The sequence below is a fragment of the Panthera pardus genome, unplaced genomic scaffold (assembly GCF_024362965.1).
Source record: "Panthera pardus isolate Hobbes unplaced genomic scaffold, ASM2436296v1 HiC_scaffold_10, whole genome shotgun sequence".
NCBI classification, from domain to species: Eukaryota; Metazoa; Chordata; class Mammalia; order Carnivora; family Felidae; genus Panthera; species Panthera pardus.
The window spans coordinates 54767475-54787713 of record NW_026526655.1 but is presented as its reverse complement, the minus strand read 5'-3'; the positions used below and the strand labels follow the sequence as shown (position 1 = coordinate 54787713).

Genomic DNA, 20239 nt, shown 5'->3' with positions numbered 1-20239 from the left:
TTCATATACTCCCTGAAGGCCTCAGAGGTTAAACTTTATAACCCACGTATCTTCCATTTAGATAAGTTAAAGATCTTTCCTCCTCTATTTTCTCTTGAATAACTCCTGGGAACATGTGTATACCCAAGTCGAGCTTCTGCTTCGGGGCTCCCACTTCTCTGAAATGGTAGCATTTGGAGCTTTCAAGATATAAGTATATTTGCATGGGTTAAGTACAACTACAATCATGAGATATGAAAGTTGACTTTCTTCTGGCTTGTACCTTTTGGTGGTGGTGTTTTTCTTCTTTTAGCAACAGGAGCTTGCCGCTCTGGAAGACCTTCCTTGGAGACTTCCAACTCTTTAAAGATATTAGTATTTTTTAGTTGAGAAAAAGGCAAAGACACGAAGACACAACATATTAAGAAAGTTACATGTGTTAACAGATATTATAACTTTAAGTTAGAAATTTAATTTTTGTTCTAATTGTTTATCCTTGTACATTGTATGAGTGGGACTCTTTTGGGCGGCGGGGGGAGGCAAGTCATATAAAGTTCCTTGTCTTGGGTACATTGGATGCCCTAAAGATATTAGTATTTTAGCGTTAGAGGTTCTGAGAACCTACACAAAACACTAAACATATCTTTCAGAGTGAAGAAGAAAGATTTTCTTATTTAGATTTTCATAACTAAGAATTATACCTTGAGTTGGAGGATGCTCTGGAATTTGGGGAACAGCCTCAGGTAACTCCACCTCCAGAAAAACTTCTCTGGTTGTATCAGGCTCTTTAAAGATATTAGTAGGTTTACACTTAGAAGTTGTAAAAACAGTAAATTATATAACACACAATTTTTGAGTCTTGAATCCAAAGTTATTCATCCAAGTTCGAGGTTGTTGAAATGTACCTTTAGTTGCTGGTGTTTCTCTCTTTTTAGGAATAGTCACATATATTTTGTCCTCTGGAACAACTTTCTTGGGTGGCTCAGGCACTTAAAAGATATGAGTATAGTTATATTTATAAACAGTGAAGGAAAAGATTCAGCTTTTAAAAAGAGCTAAAAAATAAATTTTCTTCAGACCAGATCATTGGTGTTATATACCTTTTGCTATTTTGGTTTTTGTCTTTTGAGGACGAGTCACAAGTACTTTTTCTTCTGAGGTGGATTCTTCAGACACTTCATAAACTTTAAAGATATTAGTATTTATACAATTAAGGGAATTTCAAGTCAATGACAAACAGTATTAAGAAAACATAATACACAATACACGCTCATCACCCAAGTTACCAGTAGTACATAGACACAAACTAATGACAATAACACATTGGCTAATTTCCAGTTTTATCATATAGAACCCTCATTTATGATGATGATAAAATTGAGGAATTCCCTGGTCAGGGGCTATATAATTCTACTTTGCAGAAAGTTACTGGTAAAACTGTCCTGTTGCTCTTGGTTTTGTTCATAAAGAACAGGGTTGATATTGAGTTGCACATTAAGAATTCTCTTATGTTATATTTGGGCTACTGGAAATTCATATAAGTCCTTTCCTTTTCCAGAAACGTAGTTGGCTATAATCTCAAACCACATCTGGCTTATGGCTGTGTAGTTTAATAACCACTTAGGGATTGGAAGCAGAAAAGAAAAAGAAAAATAATTAAATCTTTGGAAATAAGGCAAATGAAGAAAATAAAAGATTTCTCCAGCTTTTAGAAAGGAAGACTGGCTGATGACAATAATGAAACTCAAGCATAGAAAAGGTATTCAAAGAAGGGAGTCATCATATATTTTTATCCCAACCTAGTATTAAAGACAAAAAAAAATGGGTTTAAGCAGGGAATTTTTAGATTAAACTAAATGAAAGAATATCAGAACTATTGGCATTTTTTGGATTGAAATAAATGGAAGAGTATCTTGACTCCTAGCAATTTTACTATTCAGATTATTGAATAGTATTCTATTCAGAGTATTTTATTCATATTTTACTCCTCAAATTATTTAATCATAATTTTGCATAAGACCAAAAAAAAATGGCTTGAGAATTCTTTTGATGTTGTAATGGCCTTATAAATCTATGGTTTGATTGGAGCAGTATTGCCAAAATATTTCCAATGATGGCTGGGAAGAGTAGAAAAATAATAATGGGGCATTTTGAATCTATAAAGTCCAATTAAAATATTATTATGAAGTTAAAGTAAGTTACTTCATGGCCTGAGAAAATAAAATGCTTTTGAGCTGAAAATATTTGTACACAGAGCAGAACAAGACAAGACAGTGACAAATACAACAAGGTAAATGGCTTTTCTAAATTTGGGCAACGTTACAGGTAAAGGACTATTTTTTTTAAATTGGTGAGGAGATATACCTTGTCTGAGCAAGTAAACTTTCAAATGATTTAATTTTGGCCAAATATTTTTTGGCATGTTAGGCTTTTATAAGGTATTAGTATATTTATTTTTAAAAGCTGTGAAGACAAACACAACTGAAACCAAAGAGAAGCACCGATTTTTCTACACTCACTGTACGTCGTTGTGTCTTCAGAAAGAACTGTAGCTGATTTTTCTTCGTGAATACTTTTCTTAGGCACCTCAGGAACTTTAAAGATATTAGTATATTAATTGTGATAAATAACAAATATGCAAAGAATATAAAGAAGCCAAATACAAGAATTTAACATCACACACATTCATTTTAAACTATGAATAACTAAACAAAGAATCATTTCATGTTGTGATTAGTATCAGTGTATACCTTTAGCTGGTGGAACTTCAGGCTTTCTAGGAACAGCTTCATGAACCTTTTCTTCTGGAACAATTTTCTTGGGTACTTCAGGTGCTTTAAAGATATTTGTTTATTTTATTTTTAAAAATATCATAATTGGGTCTAAAATATCAAGATAAAGAGGGGGATCTAACAAGAACACCAAGAATTCCAAAATCGTAAGCCAACTAAATACACAGTGCGTCTCTCTAGATTGCCTTGTTGATGAGTTCTTGATTTGTCATATTAAAAATACTTTGCCCTTGGGGTATAGCATCATTTTCTGTTGTTATTTGGAATGTTTGTTTCCAGAGCTTCCTGACAATAGTTCCAAAATAAATTATTTTTGAAAAGAAGTTGAGGGGGTCAATATCACTTAATTATCGCTTAAGAAGAGGATCAAACAAAAACAATAACAATGTTTAGGCATATGCCTTCGTTTCCAGAAGGTCATCACAAAGGGAAGACTATGTTTTAGAACATAAACTGCAGTTTACATAATTCAGCTATATTGTGGCATTGAGGGGAGAATGATCTCTCTTTCTCTCTGTTCCACAGTAAGTGAATAAAAGGGGGTTTTATATTAGTGGTGAAATCAGCAAAGGCTGGTACCTTTAGCTGGTGGAAATTTGGGCTCTTCAGGAACACGTACTTTTTCTTCCACCACAATTTTCTTGGGCACTTCAGGTACTTTAAAGATAGCAGTAATAATTTCTTTTACTTTTAAACATTCATAAAGATTTGTAACAAGCAGAACATAAGAAAAACATAAACACAAAACATGACATAGTCACAATATAAAACAGTTTCACTTTATCACATACATTACTGTACTTAAAATGAGTTGAATTTTGATAACAAACATGACAACAGAGATCCAGAAGAATTTCCCGTGTTAGAATCCGTTAAGAATTTGACAAGAAAAATTAACAAGACACTGTCAGCTGGTGCTACTTCTGCTTGTCTTGATGGAATAATCGATACTTTCTCTCAAATGATAACGTTCTTAAATGATTCAGGGACTTTAAAGATAGAAATATATATTATTTATCAGGTGTTTTTTTTTTTTTATTTCTGTTGTAAAACTCAAGAAGTTTACAAGAATGAACAAAGCAGGGACATTAAACACACGGTCACTATGTATTTATTATTACTAAGTTATTAAAACTAATGATTAATAGGAAAACATGGATTTATCAAAAGGCATATTAGTGAATATATAATTCAGTAGTACCAAAGAAGGAAACCTGGGTTTACTATCTGGTTGATAAGGATATTTGCTTTATTTTTTTAGGTATAACAACAGTGGCTTTCTCTCTTGGTAGAACTTCCTTTGGACCCTCAACCATTTTAAAGATAATAGTTTGTCTTAGAAATTCCAAAAACACAAAACACAGAAGAAAAACATCAAGAACACAAACTTATAATGCAATCAAGGTGCTACTGTACATATAATTAGGTAAGTAGTTTTTCACCAATGAAATACCTTTAGCTGGTGGCTCTTTTCGAGGAACAACTTTAGTGGGTGGTTTTTTTGGAGGAATGATTTTCTCAGATATCTCAGGCCCTTCAAAGATATTAGTGTTTTGATTTAGAATGAGTTCTTAAAGTATTAGGGAGTGCTACTAATAAAGTTAGTCCAATGAGGGCTCATAAATGCTTTATCTATTTTTTTTTTGAATTTGCATCACACCTCCAAAAGGGATGTGACTTTGCTAGATTTCATCTATATTGTAGATTTTCTATGTATACTAAGCACACATGCACACCATACACATATTCCTTCACATTACACATATATTAATTCGTTCAAGATCTGGAGTGGTATTGAAGAGAATTTATTTGTATCATGGTTTCTCCTCGAAAAATACCAATGCTTCGTTTACTTCCTTAATGTTATTTCTCTAATGAAAATATTATAAAATGGCAGAAGCTTTTGATAAGCAGTGATCAGTTTGTGAACAGTTGACTCATGATAACAAAGCAATGGTTGTATTGCCTCACATGTAAATTCTTCAGTGAACTGAGGAGCTTCTTTTCACTCAACTGATAACCTTGGTCAGATATTTTGGTACCTGTAACAATCATTCTTATGTTTGTAAGAATTTTGTACAAACAAAGAATTTTGTTTGCAACAGTCATTCTTAGCTAGATTCAAAAAAGAATCTACAAATTCATATAGTGAGCTCCTTAGATAAGTAGATATCAAATACTATTATTTTGCCTGCTAAATTATATTCTGTGTGGTTAATCTCTACTCCATATTAATCTTTGTATCAAATAGTTGAAGCTCATGCTTAAAGCATTCAATGATTTTAACTTGGAAAGTAAGTGGGTTTCTAGTGTTCCAAACTGAACATGAAATACACTTAAAAAAAAGTGAGTTAGAGCAAGATATAACAATTTGTAGTATCTACAGAATTCTCCTATACCTTTAGGTGGAGCTTTGGGTTTTTCATATACTTCCACTTCTTCAGCCTCTAAAACTTCTATTACTCTATGGACCTCTTCAGCTTTGTGTACTTCTTCAATTCTGGGTTGTTCTACTTTAACGAATTCTTCTACTTCATGGAATTCTTCTTCTTCAAAATATTCTTTAACTTCATGGAACTCTTCTTCCTCAAGATATTCTACTGGTGTCTCCACTACTTCTAATTCTGTTCTTTCTTTTACTACTTCCTCTTTGTGGAAGGCAACTGATATTTTTTCTTCAAGGACAGTCCTCCCTGAAAGAGCATCTAGTTTAAGAAATTTGTCTTTTTTTTTTAAAAAACACAAGAGAAATGAAAATGTAAATTCAAAATACAGAATAAAAACAACTGAAATAAAAAAAAAGCTTTCATGCAACAATAAGTGAAGATCAAAGATCTTTCCGAAAATACCTTTAGCTGGGGGAATAGCTTCTTTTTTAGGCACAGGGACTCTCTTTTCTGCAATTTTCTTTTCTGGGACTTTCTTTTGTACTTCAGGCACTTTAAAGATATAGTTTTAATATTTAGGACTGTTAAGAGCAAATTTTCATAGACAAAAGACATCAAAACAGTCAAGACACAGAGACATAATACATAAGAATCTTTTTTTGAATTAAAAAAAATCTATTCTTTTTAAGTAGGTTTCATGCCCAGCGTGGGGCTTGAACTCATGACCCCCAAGATCAAGAGTGGATTGAAACAGCCAGGCACCCCAAACATAAAAATCTTAATGAGAATATATTAACAGGAAGTTTAGGTTTATAAGAGAATATGTACCTTTGGCTGGAGGTGGCTCTTTTTTCTGAACAGGAACAGGTACTTTCTCCTCAGGAACCTTCTTTGGCACTTTAAAGATATTAGGCATTTCGGTTAGCTGACAATACTCAATAATAAACATGACATAAAAACAGCAAAAACAACATCTTTAATAATCAAAGTTTAAGAAGACACTCCGTACTACTGGCCACCAGTTTTATAGGCAATAGAGTTATCTTTCCAAATCCCTTATTTGTGCTAACCAAACCTTAGAGGACGTGTCCACAAGAACCTGTGCTGGTTTGTTTGTTTTGTTTGTTTGTTTGTTTATTTATTTATTTATTTATTTAATAGCAGGGGTTACCAATATTGGGCCTATTTTTAATGTGACAAAGACTTCTACAATTTTTAATTTGACAGAGACTTTTTTGAAGTGATTACCATAATGGAGTACTTAAGCCTTGACACAGGCGCCCTTTCTGCTGATAGTATTACATCTGCTGGCGATGCCTACTGTGATAGGGACAGCATAAGCTCATCGACTAAGAGCACTCCTGAAGCAGTAACTTTATTAGGAAGCAATGAGAAGTAGACATTTTGCAGTAAACTTGAGTGCTTAGGCAAAATATTAGAAAGGACATGAGGCTCTTTAAAATAGTTATTATCCAAGCATTAGGACAGATTTTTTTCCCCTATAAAATAAGATTGTATACATACTTATAGTAACATGAGAAAACTCTATGTAATGGAATAAGATTTATGAATGGAATGTGGGGAAGAAGAATCTATTGTTATGTATAAAAGTATAAAGAAATGTACTAATTAACATTAAAATTCTCAGTTACAATGAGAAACTTCTGGAATAATACATACACACATAACCATCCATTAACATTCCAAAAAGGCTAAAGATATGAAGTGGGTTACAGTTTTATTGATCCTTAATCAATTTCATAAGTCTGCTATTTAAAGAAAGCAGTCAGAAAAGAAATTTCTGTTTTTTAAAAGAACATTAATTGGAATTTAAAGATGTTATTATTTGAGATTTGCTATACCTTTGGCTGGTGGTGGCTCCACTTTTTTAGGAACAGGAGTAGGTGCTTCAGGTACTGCTTTCTTAACCACTTCAGGCACTTAAAAGGTATTAGATAGACATTTTGAAAAATGATACGCAATTAACGGAACAACATCCACATATGCAAAAAATAGCAAAAAAAGCATTGACTCATTTTTAAAAGATATTAGCAACCTAAATGGTAATTATATATATGGAGTATAGACTCTAAAGGTGAGAAGGCTATTATTTCTTAATCCTATTAGCAAATATAATATCAGTTAATGAAAAAGCTTGTCATAGTTTACAGGAATAATAGGCTAAGAATTATTCTATAAAGTAAACAACACAGAAATAGATTTCCCTCCACTTTCATATTGAATAAAAGCCCCAAAACTAGAAACTAGGAGAAAATCTTACGACAGGGCCTCGCCAGAAAAAATTGAAGGGCTAATAGTAGAAAAGTTGGGGGAGGGGAAGGGACACTTTCGGTGCTATTAATTATTGATCTTCAATTTATCATTGATAAGATGTGAGAAAAGTATATTGAGGAATATTAGATTTAGACATATCCTGGGAAAGATTTGGAACACCACAGATTTTAAATGTCCAACTCCCAAGAGAAGCTGTACCTCTAGGTGGTGTCACCTCCTCAACCTCTTCTATGCTAGGTGGTTCTTCTGGGATCTCTTCTTCCGGAATAGGCTCTTCCGGTTCCTCATACACTTTAAAAAGATTATTACTTTGTAAATAATAATTCTTTTTGAATATTAAACTAAAATGATCTATCTGAAAACAGAGGTCGTCATAAACATAGGAAATTCATAGCTCAACCTTTTTCCAGTGCGTGAGAACTCACTAGTCCTTGAAAAAAATCTATGGGGTCTTCAAATACATTAGGCCCTTTCAAGAATTTCATATTTGGAAAGGATATCAAAGAGAATTCAGTTAGAATTATATCATTATTTTTAATGGAGATGGACTTGTTTGAAGGCAAACATTCACTTAGCAGTATAAGTCAGATTTTCTGTACAAACTACTCAGGCTTAACTGGGAATTTCTTTTGGGTGGGTATATTTTGCTATTGCCAACCACATCATTTGATGAAAAATTCCCCATGGAAAATACAGTTTCCTTTCAAAGAGTGTCATTAAAAGAAAGAAATAAACAAACAAACAAATAGGCTAAGCGTGTGAGAAAGGAGAGTCAGTTGATTTTCATTTGCCTGCCCAATTTTTATTAGGTAAATAATAATTTCTTTTAGAGCCTGAATATGTTTATTTTCTGAAGTGAAATGTACATTTGTCTCCTTCAAATATTAAACAATGATAAGACAATGATGACTTGGAATATCTATTTTCTTAGAAAGTCATCTACCTTCAATCGGTGGAACTTCCTCTTCTTCAAGGAGAATGATTTGTCTTTCTTCCACTTTCTTAGGCACATCAGGAACTTAAAAGATATTGATTGTTTTAGGAATTTAGAATGCAAGAACCAAAGAAGAGTTCATAAAGACCAAGTTTCCCATTTTTCAACACAAGGTAGTAAATATCAAAATACACATGCACAAGATGAAACATTGAGATTTCACATAATCAGCTATTGAAACAAAATTAAAGAGGTTTGTGATTTAAGACTAACAGCCCATTAAAGAGATATTCTACTGTTTATTGCTGGAGCCTCTACTCTTTTAGAAAGAGCAACAGGTACTTCATGGACTGGCTTCTTAGTTACTTTGGGCCCTTTAAAGATAGTGTTTTTATCTTTGAGAAGTAACGTATGTAGAGAATCAACGTAAAATACACAAACACAAAGTGGGGAAAAATGACATAGCACAAACATGGTTGCAACAGAGTCACAAATGGGGAATGCAAATGACACACCACACAAAGCAAACGTTTATGTTGAACATCCTGTGTGGACAGCATCACAGTTCAACATCAGTACAACAAACACATTCCTGTTTTGGGGAGATGTACCTTTGGCAGGAGGAGCCACTGCTTTCTTAAGACCAGGAGGAGGCACCTTCTTTTCTGGTTCAGGTTTCTTAAGCACCACAGGAACTTTAAAGATATTATTTGATTTTACAATTTAAGATACACAAACACAGAGACACCAGACACAGCAATAATACAAGTTATAGTAACAGATATTGAAACAGAACACTGGGACTTTTACGGATAGAAAGAAGTGGCAGTGTCTAATTTGCTTGGGAGTAGCAGTACCTGTGGCGGGGGGAGCCTCCTTTTTCTTAGGAATGATCATTTTCTTCTCTGGCACTTTCTTCTTAACCTCAGGCACTTTAAAGACATCATTTCATGATAAGAATTTATTGTGAGGGACAAAAAAGAGAGAACACAAGAAGTCCACACACAGAAAGAACACATGCAACAGTTGCTCAGGGTAGAGATATAGGGTAGATCAGGAGCCCAATGTTATGATATAAATAGGTTTTGTAGAGCAAGGGATCAGCAACCTATTTGAATATCAGAGGACAGATGCTGTCATTTCATCCATCTAAATTTCACTGGTAATTTATTGAATCATTATCTATAAAGTATTTCTGAATTCTTGAAATCTAATAAAGGACCAGCATGGGGTATCTGGGTGGCTCAGTCGGTTAAGCATCGGACTTCAGCTCAGGTCATGATCTTGCCGTTTGTGAGTTCAAGCCCCGCATCGGGCTCTGTGCTGACAGGTCAGATCCCGGAGCCTGCTTCAGATTCTGTGTCTCCCTCTCTATATCTGCCCCTACCCCACTCGCACTCTCTCTCTCTAAAACATAAATTAAAACATTAAAAAATTTTGATAAAGGACCAGCTTTACCATTTCACTGCTTATATGATATTTAACCTGGTGGAGGGGTTATGCTTATTTTAAGTAGTGATGCCATGACCTTTAGCAGAAAATACTGAGCTTTAAGGTATAACTATATGGACTTTGTCCTGTACTATGGTCTGACCTGGATAATTCATTCAGTGATAGAGCACTTTCACATACCTTACTTTATTTTGTCCTCACAATAATATCTGAGCCCGCTAGAACTGATACCAGTCTCCCCATTTTAAAGGAGAGATACCCGAGGCTCAGATTGGTTAAAAGACTTGCTCAGAATAATACAGCAAGGAACAAACCCAAGGCTAAAGTCAAAACCTGCTGGGCTACCATTTATATATATGTAACACAAGACATAAGCTATTCCATAATATTTTGAGAAATACTTCAATCCTTTTTATCTTCATCCTGGTGTTACAAAGGCACTTCATATAAATGGCTGAAGGATGAAACTTAGGAAAATGTATTCATCATGTTTAGCTTGGCAGAATATCTATATGAAAATTATGATGTTTGGGGCGCCTGGGTGGCTCAGTCAGTTAGGCGTCCGACTTTGGCCCAGGTCATGATCTCACGGCTCGTGAGTTTGAGCCCCGCGTAAGGCTCTGTGCTGTGAGCTCAGAGTCTGGAGCCTGCTTCAGATTCCGTGTCTCCCTCTCGCTCTCCCCTCCCCTGCTCATTCTCATTCTCTCTCTCTCTCTCTCAAAAATAAACATTAAAAAAATTAAAAAGAAAGAAAATTATGATGTTTAATAAAATTATAGGCAACTGGGTAGAACTTCTGTGGCAGTACTGGGACAATATTTTCTTTTAACTTTGTTCTTGAATACTGTTTTGCATCCAGTGAAAAGTGGATATCAGTGTTCCTGAACATTTTTAGAAATAAAAATGTGCCACTCTATTCTATAAATATAATTTTTCCTAAACCCAATTCCGCCACAATTTGTCTGGATGAAAATGTTTATGGATGAAGAATGTGCATTCACTTAGGGGAAGTATACCTTTGGGTGGTGGAGGTTCCACTTTTTTAGGAGCAGGAACAGGGACTTTCTTCTCTGGTACAGGTTTCTTTGGCACTTCAGGCACTTAAAAACATTCATTTTAAGACATTAAAAACCGCAGGCACAGTATTATATATGTAACAAAAAGACAAATGAGACTAAGACCACGAACGACTAAATAACATTGCATGTCATGAAATCTGAAAAGACATTCAGATCATTTACGATAGACACACATGACAGACACAACAATAAAGGCACACATGTCTGGAACGCTTTCTAAGGTTCAGATGGTAGGCAACGTAAAGAATGAAGTAGTATAGATAAGACTGGAGATGAATACGAAAGATGGAAAGGCAGAATGCAACACAAAAGAGGCCTTGATGACTCCAAGAAGAGTTGCTATACCTCGTGCAGGTACTGGCACCTTAGGTTTAATTTCTGGAAGAACTTCCTCTTCTTCAGGTACAACTTCTTCCTCAGGTATGAATTCTTCCTCCTCAGGAGGAACTTCTTCTTCTTCAGGAGCAATTTCTTCTTCTTCAGGAGCGACTTCTTCTTCCTCAGGTAGAACTTCCTCTTCCTCAGGTAGAACTTCCTCTTCCTCAGGTAGAACTTCCTCTTCAGGAGCAATTTCTTCTTCGAATGGGACTTCTTCTTCCCGAGGTAGAGCTACAGGAACTGGAACTGGCTCGCGTTTCTTGGATATCACTTTAAAGATATTTATTCAATCGTACAAGTGTCACTTTTACGTACACTATTCATAACAATGGGATAACATGAAACGCAAATATTCTGTTATCATAGAGCATCGATTGTCTCAAATTCAATGTCATTAAGCATTAATTGTAATTAGTGAGGCAGTATAATACCAGTTAGTTTTCCTTTTTCTCTGTTTCTGTAAGAAACTAATGTACCTTTGGGTGGTGGAGCTTCCACTTTTTTCGGAACAGGTGTTGGTTTCTTTTCTTCTGGGATGAGCTTCTTGGGCACCTCTGGCACTTTAAAAATATTATTTGTCTTTAAGAATGTGTTCTTTTATGTTTTGGAGCAACGGATATGAAAATAATCACAGATGCCTGACTTTTACGTTTCTTATCAACAAGGTTTTAAAACATGCAATGTTATGGGGGAAGGTGTATGTGAATATACATAACTGAAACCCACACTTAAATGATGAAGTGATGTACCTTTTGCGGGTGGAGCCTCTACTTTCTTAGGTACAGGAACTGGCACCTTCTTCTCAGGCACAGGCTTCTTGGGCACTTCTGGCACTTTAAAGAAATTATTTAGAGAAAAATGTTACATGACATAAAATTTTGAGTTTAAGCATAGTCTCAAAAAAGATTAATAAAATTATAACCAAGGCATTTCAAGAAGCATTTTATCTTTAAAATAAATTTTTTTCTTTTCCATGAGGGAATATTAAACAGTTGCATCCCGAAAGAGCATAGAATTGAACTGGTTAATTTTTCCTTATATGCAAATGTGAAATAAAAACATTTCGCAAGTTCATGTACCTTTGGCAGGTGGAGCTTCCACCTTTTTAGGAGCCGGTACTGGTACTTTCTCCTCTGGTACAGGTTTCTTGGGTACTTCAGGAACTTTAAAGATATCAAGTAGGATTAGTGTCAAATTCTTCACCCATCGATAAGGACCCAACAATTTTAGGACTTAACTGAAGCATCATATAATTTTACTTTAAGAATGAAAATAATAACAGCCACAAAATAAAGGCAAGGAGAGGCACAAAATTTAAATAGAGAACACTGAGAAAACACAGACTGGTGATAAAGACAACACACAATGCCTGGTAAAGGGTGATCTTGTCCATTTTGGTATTATAAGAATTTACCTTACAGTAAGAACTTTCCACTAAAGACAAAGAGCCAAGCATTTAGCATCAGCATGCTTTGATGGCAAAATTTAGAGATGAATACATGGTAAACTGCTTTTATGACCAGTTGGGAGGCCCTTGTCTTGTTAATATTGTCATGGGGAAAGAAGTTTTATCAAGTTATACTACGTGAATAAATTATTACATTATCCCACTGATGGATTATAAAGAGATGTACCTTTAGCTGGTGGAGGCTTCTCTTTTTTAGGAATGGGCACAGGAACCTTCTCCTCTGGCTTCTTAGGAATCTCAGGCACTTTAAAGATATTGTTTATAGGTAAGTTCTAATTACTAGTAACAACACATCTGTATAAAGCACAATTAACATTTCTAACAACAGAGAGCAACACACACAAAGTTGTGAACTCAGAAGATATTCATCTGGAGATTAAGGCTTTTCTATGGTCATGTTATGAATGGTGGTATACCTTTTGCTGGTGGGGCTTCCTTCTTTTTGGGAACAGGAACAGGTTTCTTCTCTTCTGGAACAGGTTTCTTGGGTATCTCAGGCTCTTTAAAGATATTATTAAGAATTTTGGGAATGTTGCATATAAGATATAAAATGTGAAAAGTAACTGCAGAAATCATACTTCAGCATAAGTGTCTGTTTCTAAAATAAGCAGAATTGGTCATCGGTACTAATAAGCCCAAGAATCTGACCAAATGAGACACCTAGACTCTAGAGATGCTGCTGTGTATCCCTTTGTCAAGAGACATAATCTACCTTTGACTGGTATCACTGGTACCACTTCTTCTTCAGTTATGAGTTCCTCTTCTTCATGAAGATACTCTTCTTCCTCTTCATAATATTCCTCTACTTGGGTGACAACTTCCTCTTCAAAGGCAATCTCTTCTGGTTCTCGTCTTTTGGGTACTTCTGGCACTTTAAAGATATTATCTTTAGGTTTGACATTTACCAATTACTCAAGGAAATTAAGACACATAGGAACATAGCCATTTGTAACAGAAGAAAGATCAGGCTTTATCTTTCCCAGAGAAGAGTTTCACACGTAGAACTGAACATGACTTTTACAACAAAGAAGACAACACATTAAAAAGAATATTAGGTACCTCTAACAGGTGCTGTTACTTCTTTTTTAGCAACAAGTACTTTTTCTTCTGTGACAACTTTCTTGGGCTTCAAGGGCACTTGAAATTTAAGTATAAGGAGATTTATTGTCAGAAACAGGCTACCTAGCCAATGCTTGCTTTGTCAGACTTTAAGCAGACAGAATAATTTTACAAGTCTTTCATGTGATAGATATAAAACTGTTCATTTATAAGAAGCTTTATATGTTCCATGGAAATGCTTCTGAACCTCACTGGGATAAAAACGGACAAAAATACTCAAGTAAGTTTGAAGTAGCAGAACCCAGATGTGAAATTATGTTTAGTGTTCAGGTATCTCTGCTTGTAGGAAACATCCTTTACCGAAAAGCTAAATTTGCCTCTGGGTAAGTATACTTTCTGAAAGTGCAGAGAAATTACTTCATACTTAGAAAAAAAAAAGACTAGGCACTGAGTTAGATTTTTTGTTTTTAAGCCTTTAAAATAAGTTTAGAATGAATAAACAGGTATCAAACCGTGGTCAACACTGTTATATCATTATATCAATTTAGATAAGTTAGGAATGTGTCAAATGGTTACCAATTTTAAATCCAAGTATTCTATTTTAAATATATTGTAGCCACAGCTGTTGTATCATAGGCTAAGGATACATTTCAAAACAACTTTTTGTTTTATAGGTAACATTATCTACTTATCCTATGTTGACAGATTTTTCTACCTAATAAATCCCGATGATAAAAGACATACAAAAACAAAATGAAGCAAAACATAGCTACCTTAATTTTAAAAGAGACATTATAAAAGATCACAATTTTGGAAGGAAATCATTATACCTTTAACAGCTGGCTCAGCCACCTGCTCTTTTTCACGTTTGGTAACTGAAATGTGTATTTTTTCCTCAACAAGTTTCTTTGGTTCTTCAGGCACTTTGAAGACATTAATTATTGAAGAACATTAAAACCAACCACACAAATACCATATAAATAAAAAATACACAAAAACTGTGAAATGTAAGAATCAGGACCACAACACATTCAGTAAAAACAAAAAACAGCAGACAAGGTAGTAAGACACATTTATAGAACATAGGTAACAAAGATGTTTCTCGTAGTTATCACTCTGCAAAGTACCTTTGGGTGGTGGAGGTTTGAGTTTCTTGGGAATGGGCACTGGTACTTTTTCTTCAGGGACAGGTTTCTTCGGCACTTTAAAATATCAATATTAACAGATTTAAAAACCAGATTTCTCAAGAGTAGTAAGAACAAAAAGAAACACAATGTACAACATAATACCGGCCCCCCCATACACACACACAATTTGTACGTTGCCACTTCAACACGTGTGTATAGCATGACAGACATGTAGGAAACATGGGTCTCTTAGAACTGATAACATTTTTCTCACTGTACCTTTAGTTGGTGGGGCCTTTGGCTTTTTGGGAACCGGTTCTTCTTGGACAGGCTTTACTGGGAGAGGCTTCTCGGGTTCTTTAAAAGTACACACAGGGTATTTAATGTTAGACTTTGGAACATAAATAAAACATGCTATTTCCTAAATGGACTCAAAGAACTAAAGTAATATATCTTTTATTTACAGTGTAGCCATAGCCTCTAGAGCTGAATGAGAATCACAGGTTCAAGGAGATTAAGGTCTAAAAGCTTATAGTGCCCTTTCCTCCTGGCTTTTAGGTCACTGTAACTTTCTCTTACGTATTAACATTTTCATTTCACTTCAGGTAGAAAAAAATCATGGTTAAGACTTCTTTCTAAATAATGTTGGCTTTTAATGCTATCTGTACAACCACATAGAATGTTCTCAAAGTTAAGCTATGAAGTATCAGAGATTGGGTACATGAAATAATAATATTGATTCATTTCAAAATTCCAGTAGGAACTTAATTCTTTGAGTAAAATAAAGAAATTGCAGCTGAAGTTATACTCAACAAATCTGATCTTCATTAGATATAACATAACTGCTTGTGTTAGCCTCCTCTGTCTTTACTTCTGAAGCAGTCTTGTCAAGTTTTTTTTTAACATGAAATTTATTGTCAAATTGGTTTCCATACAACACCCAGTGCTTATCCCAACAGGTGCCCTCCTCAATGCCCACCACCCACTTTCCCCTCCCTTCTACCCACCCCCCCCCCCCCCAATCAACCCTCAGTTTATTCTCAGTTTTTAAGAGTCTCTTATGGTTTGGCTCCCTCCCTCTCTAACTTTTTTTTCCTTCCCCTCCCCCATGGTCTTAAGTTTCTCAGGATCCACATAAGAGTGAAAACATATGGTACCTGTCTTTCTCTGTATGACTTATTTCACTTGTCAAGTTTTGATGATGGGAACCCATCTTTTGAGTTTTACATCAAATGGAAAACATTTTTTTTTACAAATATTTTTGACTCATGGAAAATATTTTTCAAAAGACTATTGTACTCGATAATAACACATTTTAGAATAAGATATTCAGAAATTTCTGATCATGTATTACAATGATCATGGGCCCTTGCAAATAAACTCTTAACCCTTTTGAGAAAGAAACTTAGGGACATTTGCTATTTTGTGTCTAAGCAAAAATGAGGGGGAAATAGGTTAGTTTCAGAACCAAAGTTGAATAGTAACCTTAAGATTTATGGAGATTTTTTTCTAAAAGTTACCGAAGAACCAAAAACTCCTGAATTTGTCAAATAAAGTAAAGTTCTTTGCAAATGTCTTTGGGCATCCAAACTTCTATCCCATTCTAATGGAATCTGAAAGTATTTAATGTGGTGTCAGGTGTGCAGTTTTGCTCATACCTGTGACATATTCTTCATGCTCTTTATACTCTTCATAATGCTCAAATTCACGTTCCTCATATTCTTCATATTGGTCATATTCTTCTGTTGGCTCATACTCCTCAAATTCTTTATAATCATATTCCTCATATTCTTCATATTCCTCTTCCCGTTCTACCGAAACGGTTTCTTCTTCTTGAGTGTAAGACCATTCTTTCTCTTCAGTTACAGTTACTTCTAGAATAATATTGACAACAGGCAGCATTTTACTTCAAGCCCATTTAGGAGTGATAGTGACGATGCACTTTGATTTCATTCTTATGTGATGGATTCATGCACTGGTTATGGGAGACCCTGACTGTCCTTTCTTCCTCAAGGATTAAAGAATGTACATTTTGCTCTTTATGATTACAAATGTTAGATGTCCTGCCATAAGTCAACATAAGCCAGGAAAGGTGGGAGTCAAATTAGGAAGTAGCAGGCAAAAAGCTGTATAGTTTTTTATTTAGTCAAAGCTCAACATACCTTTCACGGGAGGAGCTTCTCTTTTTGGAACTTCAACGGATACCTTTTCTTCTTTAACAGCTCTTTTTCTGATTTCAGTGACTTTAAAAAGAGTAATTATTAAAAGTGAATTGCAGGATTTTGAATATGTACATGTTAAGAGCTACTGTGTAAGAACCATCCACAGACAAAGACAACCATCACCATGCTCGTCATTATTTCTCATTCACATGGCAAGAAAAAATCAATAGACTGGGAAATAAACATGGTCTGTGATACAAAGGAATACTTTTTCCTAACCTGCTTAATGTTTCAAAGATATTGAATGCCTTTAAGAAGGTCAGGGAGTGTTTATAAGAGACTTCAAAAAGACACCCAGCCAGCATAAACAATGACTAGAGAACAAGCATTAGGCAGAAGCTTGAGTCACATAAGTAGTGTCTTCGCCTGAATTCTAAAGTGTTCTCAATAAGCTCCACTGGCACCATGTAGAAAATTCAGGCTTTAAAAAATTTGAAGTTTTGTCAAAGACTGCCACACAACACAATCATTTCGGCAGATGAGTTTAGTATACAGACAATAACATATTAGAAGACGAGTCCATTTTGAGGGAAAGTACACGTTTGGGGGAGCTTCGCACTTTTGCGGAAAAGAAGGAAGAGAGTACTTTCTGGTATCAGAAATGTTGAGTTTTGAAGTGACAGGAAATAGCGTGTGCATATGACTTACTTTATAATAAAGTATTCAGATTATTTTCTCTAAAGATCCCAATTCCTCTAGGTTAACTTCAGTACCTACATGCTTCTTTCGAGTTTTGAAAAAAGTTGGTGTACCTTTTGCTGGTGGTTCCTCCTCTCTTTTAGGTTTGAGTTTTGGAATTTTTTCTTCTGGAACAGCTCTCTTGGGCTCCGCGGGCACTTTAAAGACAGATTTCACTTTAAAGACTTGTTTCCCTCATTCAAACCTCCAAAAGGCAGTCAGAGAATAGTAACTCAAACATAAAAGACTTGACATTTGCATTATTTCAAACATACAAAACAACTAGAGCAACAAGAACAACAAACAACACCCATATAACCAGTGCATTTGGTAAAGAGAATAGATTAAATACAATATTCTGTGTATTGAAAGGTCTCATGTACCTCTTGCTCTTGGAGGCTCTTCTTTTTTAGTCACAGCAACGTGAACTTTTTCTTCCTGAGTAATTTCCACGTGCCTCTCAGTCACTTGAAAGATAATTTTAGGATTTGGGAGTTAAATTACTTACTTAAAGTGGATTTTTTTTTTTTTTGTATTGGCCAGAAAGTACTGTGATTTTAGACTATGACAATTCACAACACACACCCCAATAAATGTCACAACAGGTTAATACTCCACCCATAGATAAGGCAATAATACACCATTGCCTCCGACATACACCAGTAACCCCCACACACAAGGTGTGAGCCAAGGTCAGCAGCGAGAGGATGAAAAGACAAGACACGGTTCTTGTTTTTGTGCTGGAGAATTTCATTTACCTTTGGTTGGGGGAGGTTCTTCTTTCTTAACCACTTTTGGAGGAACCCTTTTTTCTGGAACTGGCTTCTTTGGCTCTTCTGGCACTTAAAAGATATCAAGCAACACAATCAAGCACACAACATGGAAAATCTTAAACACAGGCACACCTTTTCTTGTTAGTGTTACACAAATCTGAAGAACGTACCAATTTAAGATGAAAAAGACAGACATTATGCAAGAAAGAATAAAATAAAGCCAATATACCTTTAGCTGGTGGCACCTTTTCCTTTTTAGGAACTGCAGCAGGGATTTTCTTTTCTGGCACAGTTTTCTTAGGTACCTCAGGAACTTTAGAAAGATGAGGTTTAAGAACATCAGTTTGCATTACAGATAAAGTGACATGTGGGGCTTCGCTTTTTGTAAAGACCATACGTACACACAAACATTAATGACTGAATCAGCAAAGATGTTGATACACGTGTGAGGACAAAATTCAGGCAGTCCTCAGAGGCTTTATAGCTATTAAAGCAAAGGGTATCATATTCTTTGAGAGAGAACTATACCTTCAGCTGGTGGAGGCTCCTCTACCTTAGCAGGAATTTTCGGTTTCAGCACAATCTTCTTCTCATGTTTCTCACGCACTTGAAAAGATTACAAAATACATGTGTAGAAATGCCCAGATTTCTTTTTTTTTAACTGTTTATTTATTTTTGAAAGAGAGAGAGCACACAAATGGGGAGGTGCAAAGAGAGAGGGAGACAGAGAATCTGAGCAGACTCTGTGCTGTCAGTGCAGAGCCCAATGTGGGGCTCAGTCTCACAAACCATGAGATCATGACCTGAGCTGAAACCAACAGTCAGGTGCTTAAGTGACTGAGCCACCCAGGTGCCCTCAGATTTCTTTTCAATAAAAATATATGGAATCTTTTTACTTAGACGTGATGGCTATCAATACTTGCAATACAAGTGATAAACTAACCACAAGAGGACATAAAGAATGGGACAAGCCAAACACACGTGGGGCTCAAATTAACACAAGAGTCGGTGTACCTTCTGCAGGTTCGGCCTCCACTCTCTTAGAAATAATGTGCATCTTTTCTTCCACGACATATTCCTCAGGCTCTTCCATCACTTTAAAGACATCAGTTTTAAAAAAAAGTTGTAGGGCTTTTCAAGTTTAACTTCAGCTGTAATTTATTACTTCAAAGAGCAATTAAAATAATAAAAAGTTTAACACATGCCAGATTCCCGATTGTTCCCATTTAAGATACCCAAAGAAGTGCATTTTAGTCAAAGCATGTGCCTCAATAAAGCATGTGGAAAATAAGTTTCAATAATTTAATTTTCAAGTGTATCATAAAGATAATAATGCTTGTATTCACAGGAAGAACAGGACAAGTACACGACATAAAAAACAATCCTAGTGTCTAAATTAATAAGAACACAAGCATTTGAAGATAGGTTTCAAAAATAACAGAGCACTCTAGGTTTGAAGGCTTCAGGGCAGAAACATACACTTGAGGAATCGTAAATGGGTTTATAAAAAAGCCTGTATTACATATGAAAAACCTACTGAGGACTTGGAAACTGGGTGGTGTATTTTTTTCCATCTTTGTGGGGACAGGTATGGTAGAAGAGACAGGTGTCTTCAT

At 35.2% G+C, this 20239-nt stretch overlaps 1 protein-coding gene across 1 annotated transcript in view; it reads right to left on the bottom strand.

The window, feature by feature from the left end:
• TTN (titin) overlaps window positions 1-20239 on the bottom strand; it is a 277219-nt gene that overhangs the window by 135610 nt on the left and 121370 nt on the right. Inside the window, exons 126-155 of the mRNA XM_053907301.1 lie at window positions 19638-19718; window positions 19152-19229; window positions 18853-18936; window positions 18609-18692; window positions 18234-18317; window positions 17925-18008; window positions 17113-17193; window positions 16609-16824; window positions 15230-15307; window positions 14951-15025; window positions 14654-14746; window positions 13824-13901; window positions 13477-13635; window positions 13181-13264; window positions 12931-13008; window positions 12376-12459; window positions 12046-12129; window positions 11773-11856; window positions 11264-11566; window positions 10856-10939; window positions 9245-9319; window positions 8999-9082; window positions 8397-8471; window positions 7652-7744; window positions 7021-7098; window positions 5987-6055; window positions 5621-5710; window positions 5171-5464; window positions 4225-4305; window positions 3351-3428 (exon numbers count right to left, since the gene is read on the bottom strand). Of these exons, the coding sequence (XP_053763276.1) occupies window positions 3351-3428; window positions 4225-4305; window positions 5171-5464; window positions 5621-5710; window positions 5987-6055; window positions 7021-7098; window positions 7652-7744; window positions 8397-8471; window positions 8999-9082; window positions 9245-9319; window positions 10856-10939; window positions 11264-11566; window positions 11773-11856; window positions 12046-12129; window positions 12376-12459; window positions 12931-13008; window positions 13181-13264; window positions 13477-13635; window positions 13824-13901; window positions 14654-14746; window positions 14951-15025; window positions 15230-15307; window positions 16609-16824; window positions 17113-17193; window positions 17925-18008; window positions 18234-18317; window positions 18609-18692; window positions 18853-18936; window positions 19152-19229; window positions 19638-19718 (3093 nt within the window). The remainder of the gene's footprint in view (window positions 1-3350; window positions 3429-4224; window positions 4306-5170; window positions 5465-5620; window positions 5711-5986; window positions 6056-7020; window positions 7099-7651; window positions 7745-8396; window positions 8472-8998; window positions 9083-9244; window positions 9320-10855; window positions 10940-11263; window positions 11567-11772; window positions 11857-12045; window positions 12130-12375; window positions 12460-12930; window positions 13009-13180; window positions 13265-13476; window positions 13636-13823; window positions 13902-14653; window positions 14747-14950; window positions 15026-15229; window positions 15308-16608; window positions 16825-17112; window positions 17194-17924; window positions 18009-18233; window positions 18318-18608; window positions 18693-18852; window positions 18937-19151; window positions 19230-19637; window positions 19719-20239) is intronic.